This window comes from Rhinolophus sinicus, linkage group LG06 (genome assembly GCF_036562045.2).
Source record: "Rhinolophus sinicus isolate RSC01 linkage group LG06, ASM3656204v1, whole genome shotgun sequence".
NCBI lineage: Eukaryota > Metazoa > Chordata > Mammalia > Chiroptera > Rhinolophidae > Rhinolophus > Rhinolophus sinicus.
This window is the reverse complement of record NC_133756.1, coordinates 20,638,752-20,658,472: the sequence shown is the minus strand read 5'-3', so window position 1 is coordinate 20,658,472 and position 19,721 is coordinate 20,638,752. Positions and strand designations below refer to the sequence as shown.

General features: G+C 36.4%; 1 protein-coding gene across 2 annotated transcripts in view; it reads left to right on the top strand.

The window, feature by feature from the left end:
* The window catches only part of FAF1 (Fas associated factor 1), a 391,473-nt gene that overhangs the window by 330,397 nt on the left and 41,355 nt on the right, over positions 1-19,721 (top strand). For both annotated transcript variants that reach the window (XM_074334706.1, XM_074334705.1), the window contains 2 exons: positions 9,254-9,334; positions 10,846-10,923. In XM_074334706.1, coding sequence (XP_074190807.1) covers positions 9,254-9,334; positions 10,846-10,923 — 159 coding nt within the window. The remainder of the gene's footprint in view (positions 1-9,253; positions 9,335-10,845; positions 10,924-19,721) is intronic.

Genomic DNA, 19,721 nt, shown 5'->3' with positions numbered 1-19,721 from the left:
CAAAAACAACGTTCTAACCACATGTCACTTAAGCAATATTAGAGATGTTCCTTCCAAGCAAAAAGATTCTATAAGATTCTGTTTTCTGTAAGATCCCCTGCTTAGAAAACGTGGTCTTAAGAGTGTTTTTTCAAAAGTAAATGTGCATAGGAATCACCTAGAAATCTTATTAAAATTCATATTTTGATTCAGTGAGTCTGGGGTAGGGCCCAAGATTCTGCATGTATTCCCAGCCTCCAGTTGATTTCAGCGCTTGTTCTTGGACCACACTTTGATTAGCAAGGTTATAAGGACTATTTCTGTTACTACAGCCCAGTCATCCAAGGTCTTATTGGATCAGAAAAGTCAAGAACCAGAGCTGGTATTCTTCAGGTGAGGTGGCATTCAAAGCTCTACTCCTTGACTATGGTAACTGCAAACAATGTTATTTGTTTATTCAGTTTAGTAGGTTCTACAGAACTAGAGGTTACCACTTAAAATGGTTCTTGGTCACTTATTCTTGTCTTTCATCCATACTGGAAAATTCAAAAACATTATATTTTTGAGTATTGCTTCATTCTCTATATTCCATTCTTTTAGAATTCCTAGCAGATGCACCTTAGACACACGGATTACATTTGACCCTTGAACTGTGCGGGTCTACTTAAATGCAGATTTTTTTCTAGTAAATATACGGTCAGCCTTCCATGTCCCTGGGTTTCGCATCTGTAGATTCAAGTAACTGCAGATGGAAAAAAGTAGTTTTGATCTATGGTTGGGAAGCTATAGATGTAGAGAGCTAACTGTATGCATTATTCTTAGCCATTTTATATAAGGGACTTGAGCATTCGCAGAAATTGATATCCCCGGGGGTCCTGGAACCAATCCACTACAGATACCGAGGGACGACTATAGTTAAGTTTTGGGGGAGTCAAAAGTTATATGAGGATTTTCTACTGCACAAGGTGCTAGTAGTATAGGGTTAACCTCTACAGTGTTAAAGGGTCAACTGTATATAGTCCATGTCTCTTAACTTCTGTATCATATTTTATTCCTCTGTATCTATGTTGCAGTTTAAGTAATTTCTTCAGATTACTTCCACTTCATTAATTATTTCTTCACCTGTGTCTAAGCTGCTGTTTAATCCATAAATTAATTTTTTAGTGTTATTAATCATTTTCTAAAGCTATACTGAGTTATAATTGACATAAATAAACTACACCTATATAAAGTGTATAATTTGAAAAGTTTTGGCATGTGTATATATTCATGAAATCCTTACCACAATCAAACTAGTGAACATATCCACACCCATCACTCTAAAAGTTCCCTAATGCACCTTTGTAATCCCTTCTTCCTGCTTCTACCTGCCAACCCTCCAAGTCCCATGCAACCACTGATCTTTCTGTCACTGTAGATTTGTTTTCATATTCTCAAATTTTATGAAAAATTGAATTGTACAGTGTATACTCTTTAGTATGGCTATCACTCGGCATAATTATTTTGAGATTCATCCATGTTGTTGCATGTATTGATCATTCTTTCCTTTTAATTGGTGAGTAGTATTCCACTATATGGATATACAATTTCTTTTTTGGTTCCAGTAATATTTTTTAAGTAGAAGTGGGATTCATATAACATAAAGTTAACTATTTTAATGTGTATCATTCAGCAGCATATGGTGTATTCACAACGTTATGCAACCATCTAGCACTAACAATGCTACCTTTTAACAATAATTTAACATTTGCATTTTAAAAGTTTTGCATAAATGCCTTTTTAAAACAAGTTAACAAAACATCAAAATAGCTCAAATTACACACACACGCAAACACACACACACGAATGCTTGAATATTCAGCTATACTGAAATGCAATATTGCAACAGATCCCCAATGCTTCATTCATTGTTGGCTACCTTGGATCCTAAAACAGGCTGCCAACCTATAGAGCAATAACCACTCCAATAACCACTGAGCATATAATGGCTGTAAAATTTGTGCATGTAGGGTAACTGCCAGAGCTTAGTTCCTGTCAGTCACTAAAACAAACACTGCAAATTTTGCTTGATTCACTCTAAACACTGATGTGCACCTCGTCCTCAGTGGAAAGATTGTCAGTCTGCACTGATCAGCCCTGTACACAATGACCACTACCACCATCCTCATTTTCATTTAGTAAAATCAAGTGGGCTAAGCTAAGAATAGGTAGGTTCAGTTCTCACTAAATTGTTTCTTCTCTGTCTCCTCTGTTTTTATTGTTTTGAAAATGAAGCTGGGCATTTAACCTTGCATTTCAGTGCTGTCTCATTGGGTCTTGAGAGGAACCTATTTTGTGTTGGTTGCCTTTAGTAACTAAGTCACTCAGTTCTGAGCAAACCTCTTCTTTTGAGTCTCTGACTTAGATTTAGTCTCCATTAGAGAACTCAGTTCTCCAAACCTAGTCATGAGTACCTTAAAATTGACATAACAACCACTGGAAAATGTCTTAACCATTCTCATTCTCTGAAATCCTGTGAAGGGGAATTGTTACATTATGACAGAGGTTCCAAAATGTTTTGCAAAACGGCTGTACCATTTTACATTTCCACCAGCAGTGTGTGAGGGTTCCAGTGGCTCTACATCCTTGTCAACTCTTCATATGGTCAGTCTTTTTTAACTGTAGACCTTCTAATAGGTATATAGTGATACCTTACTGTGGTTTTAATTTGCATTTTTCTGATAACTAATGAGATCGAGCATCTTTTCATATGCTTAGTTGCTATCTCTGTCTTTTTCAGCGAAGTTGTCTACAGGTCTTTTGCCCAGTTTTAAAATTGGATTCTTTGTTATTTTTGCATTTGAAGAGTTCGTTTATGTTCTAGATACAAGGCCTTTATTTACTTAGTAATTTGCAAGGATTTTCCTCCCAGTTTATGGTTTAATTTTCATTATCATTTTCAATTGTCTACGGGATAGCAGAGATAAAAGTATTATAGCTCTAGATCTTATACTTAAGTCTATGATTCATTTGAGTTAACTTTTATATATAGCATAAAGTATGGATGAAGTTGGTTTTGTTTCATTTTGGTTTTTTGTCTTTTTCTTTTCTTTTTCAGGAAGGGGTGGAGGGAGATATGATATTCAGTAGTTCCAGCACTATTTGTTGGAAAGACTATCCTTTTTCCCTTAAATTGCCTTTGCATCTTTACTTTTTTAAAATACAGTTGATTATATATGCATAGGTCTATATCTAGACTCTATTCTGTTCCAGTATTCTTTTGTCTGTCTTTACATCAATACCATACACAATTACTTTAGCTTTATAATAAATTTTAAGATCAAGTAGTCTAACGTTGTTCTTCTTTTCATAGTTTTGGCTATTCTAGGTCATGTGCATTTCCATATGAATTTTATGAGTTTGTTGATTTCTACAAAAACAAAAACAAAATACTACTGCTAGTTTTATTACAATTGCATTGAATTTGTACATTATTTGAAGAAAACTGACATATAAAAATACTGACTTCTCAAACATGAAAATAATATATCTCTCCATTTCTTTAGTTCTTCTTTAATTTCTCTCACCAGTGTTTGGTAATTTTCAGGTACATCTTTTTTGTCAAATTTATTCCTAAGTATTTCACGTATTTTATGCAATTATAAGTGGTATTTTTTTAATTATAAGTTTTGATCATTGGTAGCTAGCTAGTATATAGAAATATAATTGCTTGTTGTATATCAACTCTATATCCTGTGACCTTTCCAAAATCACTTATTAGTTCTATCACTTATTAGTTTTGGTAGAATCCATAGAATTTTCCACATTTCTAATCACTTTTATCTGTGAGTAAAGAGAGTTATTCTTCCTTTTCATTCTGGATGCCTTTTATTTATTTTTCTTGCCTTAGGTTTGAAAATCAGTGTGATTTACCATATGATCATCTCAATGGATGCAGAAAGAGCATTAGACAAAAGCCAATCCATTCCTGATAGAAATAGAGTGGAACTTGATAAGGACATCTATAAAAAACCTACAAGCTAGCGTTTTACTTACTCGTGAAAGACTGAATGTTTTCCTGCCATGATCAGGAAAAAAGCAGGGTTATCTGTTCACAACACTTAATTCACCACTGAACTGGAGATTCCAGCCACTCTAATAAACAATAACTTTCCATTCCCCTTCCTGTCAGTCCCTGCTAACCTCTAATATACTTTCTTTTGTCTGGTATTCATTTAGATTCTTGGAAATGTGGCTTTATAGTTTTCACCAAATTTGAAATTTGGGGGCCATTATTTCTTAAAATAATTTTTCTCCCCTTACACCCGACTTCCAGACTCCAGTTGCCCTTACATTAGACTGCCAAAGCTATCCCACAGATAACTTTTCTAACTCCACCCTACTTGACTCCAAAATAAGGACTTGGTCCAATTGGCCTCTAAGTTACCAAGATGGATAATCTACCTTGTCAAATTCCACTGTATCTCATCATTTACAGCTCTGATTTTCAATCTCCTCTTTATTTCTGACACCTAAGAATTTTTTTCTTTCTTTCTCACATGCTGAGTAATACTTCTAACATTTTTGCTATATTTTATCTACAATCTCTATTTATATTGAAGGAATTTCAGGTTATCTTAGTCCATATCTCTTTAAGAAGAGATACCAGGGCCATTTCCTTATTTACAGGGTCCTACTTTTTAGGGCAAAGAGCAGGGTATGCATTCTAACCTGGGCATTCAGAAGAACAAATAAATGCTGCAAATATGTACTTGTATGTATTTGTGTATGCAATTGGTAAGTATTTGAAACTAGCCTAACCACTATAGCCTGCTTCAATTTGATAATTCAGAATTTTGCATTAGTATTTTGGGATTTAACTGATGATTACTAGTTTTAAACACTACTGAGGAATGATAAGTTATATCTAAATTTTATTTCTGTTATATTCCTCATTTAGGAAACATTTGACAGGTCATAAAATATTTTTATTATTTTTAATGGACATTATTTTCAATGGGTTGTAGTGAAATTTGGTTCAGTAGCTGCTTTCTCAGCAATGTAGAACTGCACTGAGCCACCTACTACAGTGGAGGGGGAAGAGAATAGGCTTTTGGGGAGAGAAATATTAGGTTTGAATTCTAATTACAGCACTTTTAGCAAGGCATTATAATACTCAGAATAGGAAATATACTTACATACAAATTACTAGTCTGAAGAATACTTAGAGGCATCAGAACTTCAGATATATAACTGTTGAGCACTGATAATTTCACTATTTCATCTAACCAATATGTACTGAATGCTCGCCATACATCAGACGGTCCCCTAGATACTGTAGGAGATACAGGGCCTTCCCCTGTGGGAGCTTACAGCTCAGGTAGAGAGCAGTGAGGCAGATACGCTCATGAGTGCAGCACAAAGCAGGATGAGAGCAGTGACAAGTGTGCTAGAGACGAAAGACTCCAGTGGAGGCTGTTCCTTAGTTCTGAGCAATCCAGCTTCTCATGGCAGTGTGACAAGGAGTGTTTCGTACCAAGCAGCCCCAGCCATACCCAGGAAGCTCCCAAGACCTATTCCTGAACCTGGTTATCTGGCCGCTCCACCTCCACACTGTATTTCCAGTCACTTTTTCTGATGTGGCCTCTCTGATTTAGAAAGGGGAACCTCCACAAGGACAGTATTTGTAGGACACAGGAGGAGTTCCAAGAGGCACATCTACAGGTTATGAGAACAAATTTATTCATGAAATGTTAACCAAAACACCTGGAATATTCTTTAAAAGCTACTATAGCATAATATGGCGAAAATACCTAAGCAGTGTTCTCTGATTCCCAAGAATGGCGATGACTGTGAACAGGACACTTGGAGAGACAAGAATAAAATATGTAAGACAGAAAAGAAGAAATGACAGCCATTCACAAGCAACTGTCAACACACAAGAAGCTATAAACATTCTGAATTTAGGAAAATTCATCTAGCCCTTCTGCGATGGTCAGGGAGGGTTGTGGGCAAGGGGGAGAGCATTGGATTGCGAGGAATGAGATGGGGGCGTAAGCTGTCAGAAGACCTGGATTCAAGCGTAAACTTAACGAGCGGTCTTGTGTAAATCATTTACCCTCTTATGATATCATGTTCTTCATCTGTATAGTGGCTCTTTTGGACATATTCATCTCTTTATATTTCTAAGAGCATATGAAAAGCTGGTGGGATTTTGAGTGATAGAGCTGATGGAAAAGGATGCCTTCCAGGTGGAGAGAGTGACATTATTTAAGAGACAAAAGGAAAATACTACAAAACTTGAACACTGGACTCTTCACAATAAATCAGTAGACTCCATAAAATAATGAAGGTGGTCCAGGCATGAGTATCCTCGTGTTCCCCTTTTCAGCTGTGACCTCCCTCTGTATCCCCAATGCTAGCATGATGCCTAATATGAAATTGGAGCTTAGTGAATATTTATTTGTAAGAGGGAAGGGAGAGAAGAGAAATGGAAGGCGGGAGGGAAGGAAGCAAGTTCTGGTTCAGGAAGTCTTCTCACAACAGGTACCACATTTTGTGGCAGGGATCCCTGTATTTAGTGGCCTTTCATATCTGCAACAGTCTTTTTTAAAACAGAGCTGTTTACTTAGAATGCTTTTATTATAAACTATTTGTGCTCAAAGAGCTTCCAGCTGTGGTAGCTTTTAGAAGGTTCCTTTGTTGTGTGTACATAGTGTCATAACAGGTCATTTCTGCCCAGCCAGTCAATTTCATTGACTCAGATAGGGCTGCTTTGTGGACGAGTGTATCCGTTTCCTCCTTAATTTTTACTGCAGACAATAAATATTTTATGCCTGGAAAGACAATTCATTTATTCAACAGATGCTTATTAAACACTTTCCAAAAGCTAGGCATTGTGTGAAACACTTGGAATAAAGAGGTTTATAATACAGACAAGGTCCCTGCCTTTATGATGCTTACAGAGTCATGGGGGAATCTCACATTAAGTAAGTAATTATAGGATAATTAATATTTGTGATAAATGTTTTGAAGGGAAAATACAGAATATTACGAAAGAAATCTAAATTAATTTGGAGGGGTGGGGTCAGGAAAGTAAGGTAAAATTAAAATTTTAAACATCTTGAATATTTCCCCATTTGAAATATAAAAAGATAAAATTACTTTCCATAGATTGTTGATTATATTAGGGAAATCTAAATTTGGAAAGATAGACTTGTCCACAGAGGCGTAAAATCCTTAGAAATTTAATCCTTTAATATTATAAATAACTGAAAAGGGAGATGTTATTTACTCAAGAACACACAGCTTGATTCTGGCAGGGTTAGGACTTGAACACAGGTCTGCTAATCCTCTCATTACCTCTCCTCAGTGACAAAAAATAAAGGCATTATATAGTAAATATAGATCAGCCTTGGCCAAATCAACTATTTAGTGGCCACTCTGTTCAGACTTGAATAGTCAATGGGGGTAAGGAGTTTTTAGAATAATAAATTAGGCAAATGCAAATATAAACAGAAATACACAACATACGTCCTGTCAGGCTAATTGTATTTGGTTATAGTGAAACCATAGCATATAGACTAAAGTAGGAAATACCCAGTTGGAATTAGTAAAAACACTTAAAGGAATATGCTTCTATTTAAAATATGAATATTAACAATGCAGTACAAGCCTCCAAGTAGAAGTTTTGAAGACCCATTTTTATTCATGTGTAGTATTCTATGATATGTAAATTATTCTGGCTGCTTTGCAGCCTGAGTGGTTGGTCAGTTAGGTTAGGCATTGTTTCAGATATTTTGTTCCAATATATACTTAACCTAGCATACTCTTTCATCATAGATAGTATATCAGTTAGCTTCAGGCCAGCAACATCTAAATCTACCTAATTTTTTATTTGAAAGATTGGGAATCAATGAAATGTTACTATTCATACCAGAGATTGTGAAATTAGTTGAATCACTGAAACTAAACAGAGTATGAGGCTTCAGGGAGAAGGGCAGTCTCGAATAGTTATTGAAGAGAGCACCTAAGACAATGCTTAGCATCTACGCAGCCATGAGTAAGCATATGTTGAATAGGGAAGACCAAAAGTTACTAAGTATTACGTTAAATCATGTGAAATTTCCATTTTTATAGGTAAAAAACAGTCAAATATTGGTAACTTTATATGATTCAGCCTATTACTCAAAATGACCAAAAGCGGACTCTAAAATGTCAACAGGTGTGGGTATTTATTAAATTTAAGTACATGTATATTGGCTATACTCAGAATTTAACAAATGAGAAATTCTGGTAGTTAAATTAACTTTGAATTTCATATGAAATCACAGTTTAAATGTAGGCAGATGGTATAATCACTTCAGAAGCTAAAAATATTCTAAAAGATCTTTAATTTAGAGAACTAGGTTATTCGTACTTCATGAGTATGAATGTTGTGAGGAAATACTAATTTGATAACCAAGCTTTAGCGGCCTGGTGTGGACTGAACTTAACCATGGTATTTTGCTTTCAGACTCTGTGCTGGCCAGGGGTTTACTTCCTAGTCCTTTACTCTCTCACAGTCCTTATTCCCAATGCTGATAATCTCCAAGTTTATTTTAGAAAAATCAGGAGAAAAGCGAAGGAAACTAATCATTGTGAAAATGAACTGTCCGGTACTTTGCTAGATGGTTTATATATTATTGCATTTAATTCTCACAATCCTATGAAACAAATATTATTTCTGTTTTACAGTTGAGGAAACTGACACCTAGAAAGGTAAAATAACTTGCCCAAGGTCACACAGTTTGTAAGTGGTAGAGCTAGGCTTCAAACATTTTATTTTCACTATATACCATGCTACTCATCTTACTGTTTGTTTGCTTTTTTTTATTTTATTATTTTTTTTAAGGTGCCCTTTCAGTTTTTAAAAAAATAAATTTTTTATTGGGGAATATTAGGGAACAGTGTATTTCTCTAGGACCAATCAGCTCCAAGTCGTTGTCCTTCAATCTAGTTGTGGAAGGCGCAACTCTGCTTCAAGTCCAGTCGCCATTTTCAATCTTTAGTTGCAGGGGGCACAGCCCATCATCCCATGTAGGAATTGAACCGGCAATCTTGTTGAGAGCTCACGCTCTAACCAACTGAGCCTTCCGGTAGCCCTTGTTTGCTTATTTATATCCTATACACTTTAAAAGTGCCTTGTTTAATTATAATAAATTCACACATGAGTAAAACAAGGATATTGTCATTGTTATTTTCTTTTAAAAAGCAATATGGTAAAACACATTTGAATCTTTTTCTTTCTTTTAAGGATGAACGTGAAGCCAGAGAAAATGTGAAGAGAGAGCAAGATGAGGCCTATCGCCTTTCACTTGAGGCTGACAGAGCAAAGGTAAATTTGGTCAAGGGGCTTCTGGGATAAAGAACTCAACCTAAATAGTCTTTCATTATTTACGTGTGAGCCCTTTTATAACTTCGATCCCCAAAAATGTCTCCAAGTAGAAGGTTTGCAATAGAAAAAGCTAGATACAATTAACAGAAAGAATATAATTCTACCCCTGGTCCTTAGAAGTATGGTTCATTTTGACGAGATAAAGTTTGTTGAGAATCATGAAAGTGAAAACAAAAATGGGCCTAGTATCTATTTTGTTTTTTAAATGAATCTATGGTAAAACGTAGCAATTTTTTTTTCTTTTTTTATTAAATTTATCGGGGTGACATTGGTTAGTAAAATTATATAGGTTTCTAAGTGTACAATTCTGTAATACATCATCTATATATTGCATTGTGTGTTCACCACCCAGAGTCGGTTCTCCTTCCATACCGTATATTTGACCTTCCTTTACCCTTCTCTACCACCCCTTCTCCCTTACCCTCTGGTAACCACTAAACTGGTGTCTGTGCCTGTGAAATTTTGTTTGTTTGTCTTATTCGTTTGTTGCTTTCAGTTTTATATCCTCCATGAGTGAAGTTATATGGTTCTCGATTTATATATATATATATATATATATATATATATATATATATATATATATATGCACACAATGGAATATTACTCGGACATAGAAAAGAAAATATGGCCATTCGTAACATAGATGGATCTTGAGATTATCATGTTAAGTGAAATAAGTCAGACAGAAAACCTAGCAATTTTTAAAAAGTTGTTCAGGTGATTCTAATGTCCAGCCAGGGTTGAGAAGCACTGATTTATTTAATGCTTCTTGAGCACCTGCTTTTGTACTTGGCACTGAAGGAGGGGGAAGAATAAGCCATAGTTTCTGCCCTCAAAAGAAGGTTCACACTGTGGTGTAGAGTAGATTGAGTCAAGAACACAGATAGCTGTTATACTTAATCAAGGATCCTAAATGTCATAAGGGAAGCACTGAGTTCTATGAGTTTGGTGAACGGGAGTTTCAGTGGAAAGTTTTTTGTAGCTTTTTTTGGAGAGCCAAGAAATGGGAAAGCACTGGGGAGGATTTCATAGAAGAGGTTGTACAACTAAACGAGTGTGTGAACTAGATAAAGAGAAGTAAGAGAGATGAAGTAATGTGCTAGCCACACAGGGTCAGAAATCATGGATGCTTGGTAGAGACCGTTGTGAACAGAGCATGATAGCTGTGTACAGGAGACGTAGCAGAAAAGACCAGAAAAAGGTTCTAAGGATCTTGAATTCCACACTACCCAGAGCTACCCAGGTGTTTGAATAAGAACCCAACATGATCAGAGGGCGAAGCTTTGCTGTTGCTTTCATTTCCATTCTCATTTCAGAGAGAAACACTTCCACTACCACAGTGTACTCCTGGGCCATGCTGGAAATGAACTCTTTTGTTCCCTTGCCTTTTCTTTATTTTTAAGTAAGCCAATGTTTATTGAGTCCTGCCTCTCTTTCTCTTTTATCGACAGAGGGAAGCTCATGAGAGAGAGATGGCAGAACAGTTTCGTTTGGAGCAGATTCGCAAAGAACAAGAAGAAGAACGTGAGGTAGGGTATAATTTTTAGAAAAGTTATTCAAAACTTAGGTTTGTGTAGATTGCATTTGATACTGAAGCTGTTAATAGTTCTTACAACTTCTTTCCACTTTTTCCAGACTCATTTTAGTATGGAAGACGTAACCTTTCCTTAAAAGAATCATTCCTGATCTGTTGTATGGAACTCTTAGAAAACTTGGCCTTGTACTAGATTTATAGTTTTCTTTTCAATTTCTTTCTCCTCTTCTTGCCTAACAAATACTCCCATCCTTCCTGGATATTGTCTCACCCCAAGAATACAAAGACTGTATTTTCAGCCTTTTTCCCAGTTTTCACTTTACCCACCAAAAGACACTGTGAGTTATTTCTACAACACCTTGCACTGGGCCCCTAAATATGGGAAATCCATTCAGCTTGGCTGGAACGTTTTGTTTATTTATTTTGCAAATGTCTTTTTGAATATGTAGTGTGTGCCCAAAATCTGTTAAGGGGTAGAGATATCAATATGGGTCCTCCCCTCCAGCAGTTCATAGTCTTGTAAAAATTATATGGAATTACAATATCATATGTAAAGTTATTATAGAGATTTGCTGTGGGGACAGAGCCAGGAGTGCAGTTTCCAGGCTCTCGGCCTCACATGGAAAGGTGCTGGCTCAGGTAGTAAATGGCCATCAACTGTGATTGCATGGCCATCAGCTGTGGCTAGTTGGCTGTCAGCTGTAACCAGTGAGCCATTGGCCACTAATATAACCACAGTGGCTACGATAGCAGCGGATTGTGGCTGGCAAGTTAGCACTGTAGATTGCAGCTAACACATGGGGTTGGTTGGTTGGCAGAGAAACGGATAGAAGGTTGCAGATCATGTGAATCCTGTTTCCTGTGTTTCCAACCCAGCCACCAGCGAGAATATAGTGGTATGATTCCCCTATCTATGGCTCCATGGGTATTCCTTTTTGGCCTCACCATATCCTGCGTTCTTATGTGGGGAGCGGGAGCATGACACCCTGCATGACATTTGCCTAAAGTGCAGTGAAAACAAAGAGAAGGGTGTCAAATGACTTCCTAGAGTGGCTTCACAGAAAAGGACCTCTAGAACTTTTTTATAAACATGGGATTAATAGCAACATTCACTTATAAAAAGAGGAAGCCATCTAATAAGTGATGGAAAAGCCTGGAAAGCCCTAACTTGGGCTGAAGACAACTCTGTTACTCATCACTCTCAGTCAGAGGGTACCACCTCGTTCTTATTCAACAAATATTTTTTTGAACAAGAACTGTGCTGAGCACTCAAAGAAAACCAAAGGATAGTAAAACATTTTCTACCTGCAAGAAGAGATTACAGTCTTGTAGGGAAGATGCAGCGAGCGTGCCTACAAGTAACAGCAAATCAAGGAAAAATGTGCAAAATAACATGAGAAGTAAAAACAAAATACAGAGTTCAGGGGCAAAGTAAAAATCGGGTACAGCTTTGAGAATCAGACAACGCAAGAGAAGAAGTGATATTTGAGCCAGGTATTGAAAGATGTGTAATATTTTACTGTGTAGAAATGAAAGTTTATTCATGTTCAAACACTTACTGAGTTCCTATCACATATGTACAAGATACCATGCCTGACAAACTCTAGTCTCTATATGCTGAAGACTCAATTATGGAAGGTAGAAAATACTTTGTTGAGCATCTTCTGTGTTTCAAGTGCTGTGCCAGCTGCTTTACATATGCTTACTCATTGACCATTAAAACAAGCTGCAAGGTTAGAGATTTCCTTTACAAGTGAGAAAACTGAAGCTCATTGGGAAGTCACACAGAAATGAGAACAGCTCAGGATCTCCGCGTGGTCCTTTCAACTACAAAGCTCACGCTTTTTCCACTTACTCCATTGCAGTACAAGGCCATATATCAATGAATGTGTCTACAGGAATCATGTGTGCAGAGTTTCACAAAAGTTTAGATAAGAGAGATTTGTCACTATGCTTTTAGGCTATTTCCAGAAATATAGTTTAAAAATTTAGGACTCTCACTCTTTCATGCTCTTTCACACATGCTCTCTCTCTCTTAATAGCATATATTCAACCGTATATTTGCTAAACGTCAGGTGTGTACAGTTAACTGCATATTCTGGATTGAGAGCTTGGTAACATATGTATTTTCTTTTGATGATTTATTTACCCTGGGCTAAAATTTTCTCTCTTTCCAAAGACAGATAAAGCCTGTCCTTTTCTAGAAGGCTCCTTAAACATCCTCTAGCATACCTTAGTATATATGTTCCAGCCGTAAACATGTGAGAGGATGGGGCACTGGGAGGGAGGACAAGTCATGTTTTGCGATTAGTCGTCCATTGATGTGCTCCAAAAAAACCAAGTTCAGATAGTGCTATATACTCCACAACTAATATCACAATTAAACACTCTTACAAATCCCAGCGTTAAGAAACTATTTATCTTCTGTTTATCTTAATTTAATTCAGTCTTATCCAAACTTATTTGACCCTTTTTTTCATGGAGCACCAATTACCATATTTCAGCACACTAGCATACAACAAACGACTCTTTGGGAAAAGCTGGTATTGTGCAACCTCTGAAGAAACCGAGACCCAGAGAGAGTATACAGTTTGCCTGTGGTTGCCAAACTGGTTGGCACATCATCTAGACTAGAAGCCAGGTCACCTGACTTTTCGCAGTAACACTGCCTCCCCTTCTAACCAGAAGTCCTAACCCATATAATTGCATTGAGTAATAAGAGTAGTTTTATTATTTTATCTATAGTATTTCAAAATCCTGTAGAAAAATGAAGTATTGAATAGTTCAGATCACCTTGGTTACAGGGAAATTCCCTAGTGGTTGGCCTCATTTTGCTGTGTGGTAACTGTTGAAGTGAAATCAGTAAAATCTAGGAAGGCATTTTGATCTGGTCCTTGGCCATGATAAACAGAAAGGCTTTAAGACTGTTCTGAGGAAAAACAAAGAAATTACAACAAAAATCTCCCTATTTTACTAATTTATATTTTAACTTATCCTTTCCAAAATGAGTTTCAAGTAACTTACGTAAATACTTGTAATTCAAATGGATTAAAAAGGAAGAAAAGATAGTAATCTGGACAAGGGCAAGTACAGGAAAAGCAAAGCAAAGGTGAGATTAACATGTGGACAATAGGTAATCCAGCATGGGCACCAAATACATGTGGTAGAGGTCTGTACATTTGCTCAATGTGAGCCACAGATTTTCTTTTATGCTTCTCTTGGGTTAAAACAAAGGAAAATATGATTGTTTACAAGTTTCACTCTATCTGTAACATCAGATAGAGGCCAGTCTCTCAAAAGGTGCCCACGTTTTTCAAGCACTAAGACTTTAGAGCAATGTTTCCTGTGATTTCCCTTTAAGAAGAAGCTGCACTTGTAACCAATAGCTATAATAGCAATAATAAGTTGTGTATAAAAGCTTCTTATAACTTTATGTAAGTCAAGTCATAAGGCCAAAGCACAATTTAGTAAAGCCTCTCTGCAAAGGCCCAAATATCATATTTTTCTGGGAGTCCTGTTTAAAGGATGGATTTTATAGTGACCAGAGAAACATATGAACTTCATGCCTTTTAAGAAATCCTTCCTGAATATTGTTTATTGCCACTGCATTTTTGGTAAGTGGAGATAGTTTCAGCTAAGATTTTTGACCCTCAGGTCTTTTAATCAGTCATTAGTTAGCAAATAATTGTTAACCTCCTTCTGTATGCAAATCACTAAATCGGGTACTGTAGAAACTATTGTATTTGTGAGTCAAAGTCCCTGCTGTTAAGGAGCTCACTGTCTAATGCAGGAGGGTAGATGAATACAAAATAAGTAGAGGAAAAGATACATTATAAAAACATTAAAATAGCACAGAGTGCTGAAGATATTGGAGGAAGATCCTTTCTGACTAGGAAGGCAACAAAGAAAACTTCACAGAAGAAGCAGCTTTGGAGGATTAGTAAGACTTTGATGGTTAAAGATGGAACTAGAAGAGCATTTTGGGTGGATTGATGAATAGATGAATGGTTGGGTTGATGGGGAAGGGTAGGACATGGGCTGGGTAATGAACAAAGGAAGAAAGGGACAGCAGTAAAATGAACAAATTTAAAACATAGTCTGATCACTAAAGAGAAGACTAAAATAAAAGGTCCAAGTTTTAGAAAATCATTGGTGGGAGAAAATGCTCACTAAGCTATTCCCTTTTGCTGCTGGTTCCCTCAAACAGAAAAGAAAAAAGTTCCATATTTGCCTCTCTACCCAAAATTGTTTCCTTTTACATCTTGGTGCCTCCTCAAGTAGAAAATCTTAGATAACATTAAAGACCATTAAATGAGAGAAGAGAATGGAATTAAAAACCTTGGTACTCCCCTTCAATTTTCTGATTTAACCTTCATAACCATCCTACAAAATGACTACGGAAGACAGTATCATTACCATCTTACAGATGAAGAAAGTAAGATCACAGCAGAATGAAAAAGCCTCTTAAAATTCTTCCCTACCATTTGCCTGGTAAAAGCAGAACTACAGCCCCTATCCAGTATTCTTTCCACCTATTACTCCACCCTTGAGAATGAAGGTGGGACCATGAAAAGGTTATTGAAGTAAAACCACTCTTTATAATTTGGATTTTATCTTACGTAAGTTTCTTCTCGTCACGTAAAGACAACACCACTGCACTGGGCCATAAGGGTGATCATCCCTGCCATCAATGTCATCACTATCTGAGCAATTAATATGTGCTAAACTCTGCGCTGAGCACTTTACAGACATTGTCTTACTGAATCTTTACAGCAACTTAATGAGGTTGGTGCAAGTACAAAAATACATTTTCTCATCATTACAAAGACCATATATCTACAATTTCTTAGATAGCTCCAATTTGAAGTATTCTGCTGTCATCTTCATGAACCATTAAAAAAGACTAGAAATTCTACTTTCAAATCACAGTGTGGCTATATTTGTAGTAAGCTAGCCAAACTCTGTAGATGGATATTGGTTGCCAGGAGCAGAAAATGGCTACAGAATTAGGTCAGACCAACTTTTCCCATATAGGATCCATTCTACTCCTTTAATGATTTTATCTGGTATCATGACTTTAAATACTGCCTATGTATTTAACTTGTAAATTTATATCTCCAGTTTCTCCCTTTCCCTGAACTCCAGACTTGAATATCTAATTATTAGCCCATCATCTCCTCTTATATGTCTAACAGACATCACAAACTTAACGTGTCTTACCGTCCTACCCAAACCTGCTCTTTCTGCACTCTTCCTTATCTTAATAAGTGGCATATCTTTCCAGTGGTTGGAGCCATAAACTTTGGACTTATCCTTGACTTCTCTCTTTCATGTCTATAGATAATGAGCATATCTTATTGGTTCCACCTTCAAAATATATGGATAACTAAAATGCTTCTCTAGTACTAACCTCACCACTACCACTCTCATCCAACCACCATTATCTGTTCCCTGTAGCCTCCCAACTTGACTCCATGCCTTCATTTTTGCCTTTCCTGTATGTCTTTCAATAAATCTTTTGAAAAGCAATTGGCAAATCATGTCACTTCAGAAACCGAAAATAGCTCCATATCTCAAAATAAAAGCTAAAATCTTTACAGTGATTCCAGTCAACATCTCTGCAGATTTTTTTTTAGGAACTGACAAAGTGATTCTAAAATGTGTGTGAAAAGCAATAGAACTGGAATAGCCAAAACAGATTTGAAAAGGAAAACAAAGTTGGAGGACTCTCCATACCAGAGTTCAAGACTTAATAAAATCAACACAGTGTGGGAATTGGCAAAAAAGATAGACCTCTATAGATCAATGAAACAGAACAAATAGCCCAGAGATACACCTGCACATGTATGGTCCATTGATTTTCAACAAAAATGCAAAGGCAATTCATTGGAGAAAGGAAAGTCTTTTCAACAAATGATGCTACAACTATTAGATATCCATGTGCAAAAAAAAGTAAAAACACAAAATAATAAACTTTCAATCTATATTTTGTATCACATTAACTTGCAAAAATTAGCTCAAAATGAGTTCTAGACCTAAACGTAAAACCTAAAATTATTAAAGTCCTAGAAGAAAACAGGAGAAAATCTTAATGATCTTGAGTTAAGCAAAGATTTCCTAGATCTGACACCAAAAGCATTACCCATAAAATAACAAATATCTACATTAGACTTCATCAAAATTAAGAACTTGTGCTATTCAAAAAACACTGTTAAGAAATTGTAAAAACAAACCATAGAATGAGAGAAAATCATATCTAATGTCTACAATATATAATGAACTCTCAAAATTCAATAATAAAACAAATAACCCAAGTTTAAAAATGGGCAAAATATCTGAACAAACACTTCATCAAAGAAGACATAGAAAGAGCAAATGAGCATGTGAAGAGATGCTCAACATTGTTAGTCATTAGAGAAATGTAAATTAAAACTACAATAGATACATACCAATTAGAATGGCTTTTTTAAAGAAAACAGGATAATACCAAGTACTGTAAAAGATGAAGAGCAACTGGAACTCATACATTAATAATGGAATCATTAATGATGGCACATCCACTTTGGAAAACAATTTGGCGCTTCCAAAGTTAAACATACACATACCATATGTATGGCCTAGCAGTCACACTCATAGGTATTCATGTAAGTGAAATGAAAGTATCAGTAAAATTTGTGTTTCCACAAATACTTATAGTGGCTTTAGTCATAGTCGCCAAAAACGGAACAACTCAATGTCCTTCAGCTGGATGGGGCGTAATCAAACTGTGGTACATCTATACAATGGAATGCCACTCAGCAATAAATAGGAACAGACTAGTGATATATTCAGCAACATTCATGAATCTCAAAATGCATTACTCTAAATGAAGCAATCCATTTAAATGATATTTACAATTACATTTATATAACATTCTGGTAGAGGCAAAACTAGGGACAGAAAACAGATTAGATAGAGGTTGCCAGGGGCTAGGGATGGGGGAGTTATTTTTGGGGGGTGGCAGTGATGGAACTGTTCTTTATCTTGATTATTGATGATGGTTATGCAAATGTATGCATTTGTCAAAATTAACAGAACTATACATTAAAAAGGATGGATTTTACTGTATGTAAATTATACCTTAATTTAAAAATGGAAAAAACCATTAAGTGGGCTACTCAAGGCCATATATAATTCAGTCACCCTCACTGATTCCTCTCCAACTGCAACTCCTCCCCTCTCTTGCTCTGGTCATTCTGCTCCAGCCTCATTGGCTGCCTTGCTATTCCTCAGTCAAACTAGGCACCAGGGGTTGGCAGTTGCTGTGATTTCTGCCTAGAATGTTTCCCTCAGATCTAAATGTCTATGTGACTTCCTCTCTCCTTTAGGCCTTTGTTCACTGAGACCTACAGTATTTACTTACTGAGGCTTACACTAGTTAAATTTATACCCCTCTCTCCCTTCTCCTGGCACCCTGTACTTTCTGCATAGCACTCATCACCATGTGACAAACTGTATATTTTCCTATATATGTATTTGTTGTCTTTCTCCCATTCTACTAAAATATAGGCTCCATATAAGCAAATTTTTAAAAAATCTATTTTGTTCCCTGCTAGTGTCCCATCATCTAGAACAGGGATGTCAAAACTGTGGCCCGCGGGCCAACTGTGGTCTGCAATCCATTGTTAATTAGCCCGCAGCAAATTCCAAAAATATATTTAGTTTACTTAAATAAACCAGGTGAAGCAATACGTACTTCACCTCGAGTGAGTGGTCCGGCTATTTGTGTATTTTACTGCATATGGCCCTTGGTGAAAAATGTTGAGAAAAGTTTGGACACCTCTGATCTAGAACAATGCCTGGCAAATACAAGGTACTCAGTAACAATTCACAGAATTAATGAATGCTAGTTTTAGTCTCTTTCACACTCTACTTCAACCATCTATAAACTGTTACTTGATGGGTACTCTTAGAAGCCTAGAAGATTGTGTGTGTGTGCATGTGTGTGTGTGTGTGAATTAAACCAGTCTTTGCTTTTTATTGTAAGAGATTGATGTCAGTGTATATTATCCTTCCTGTTTAAAAAAAATGTAATTGTGTAGAAACAGTCTTTTCCGGTCTTCACTGCCTAATTTCACTTCGAAAAAGACTCCATTTCTCATCCCTCAGATGTGAATACTTTGGATAGTCATATTTTAGTAAAACAAAAAGTCCAAGATCAGTTCATATTTCCAACTTACACCAGATGTCCTTGTTTTGTTACAAACCTAAAATAATGCAGGTAAAAAATTAAATTTGTTGAGCAAACCAAATTGAAGCTTAACAATGGTGTTTAAGGCTGCTATTCAACTGTAGGTACCTTTTGTGTCGTTGTTTTACAACAGTGTTTACTTATACGAGGCTTTGCTTTTAGCCAGTATATTTGAGACTGAGCTACTGATGTAGTTTTGGTTTTTTTCTCCAGTAAAACTTGGGTATTTAGATCCCAAGTTTGCCAACTTACCTAATATGTCTTCCTTGTTTGGACCACTGGTGTGGGCTATCTGAGGTCTGCTTTCATTTTGGGGAAAAGCCCTGGAGACTGGGCGCATTGAGGAGCGGACATTGTCTGCACAATGAATGGGGTAATGAGCTGCTCTTGTTTACTCTTATGGAGCATAATTGGTTGAGTTTAGACAATAATGTAGCATCTGTTGTTATACTGTACAGGAAAATGTCAAAACAGAAAGCAAGCAGACAGGTGGATTAAGGGGAGAACAGGAGGAGAAGCCAGGAAATACCACATTAAGTTCTGATTTACAGTATGTGCAAAGG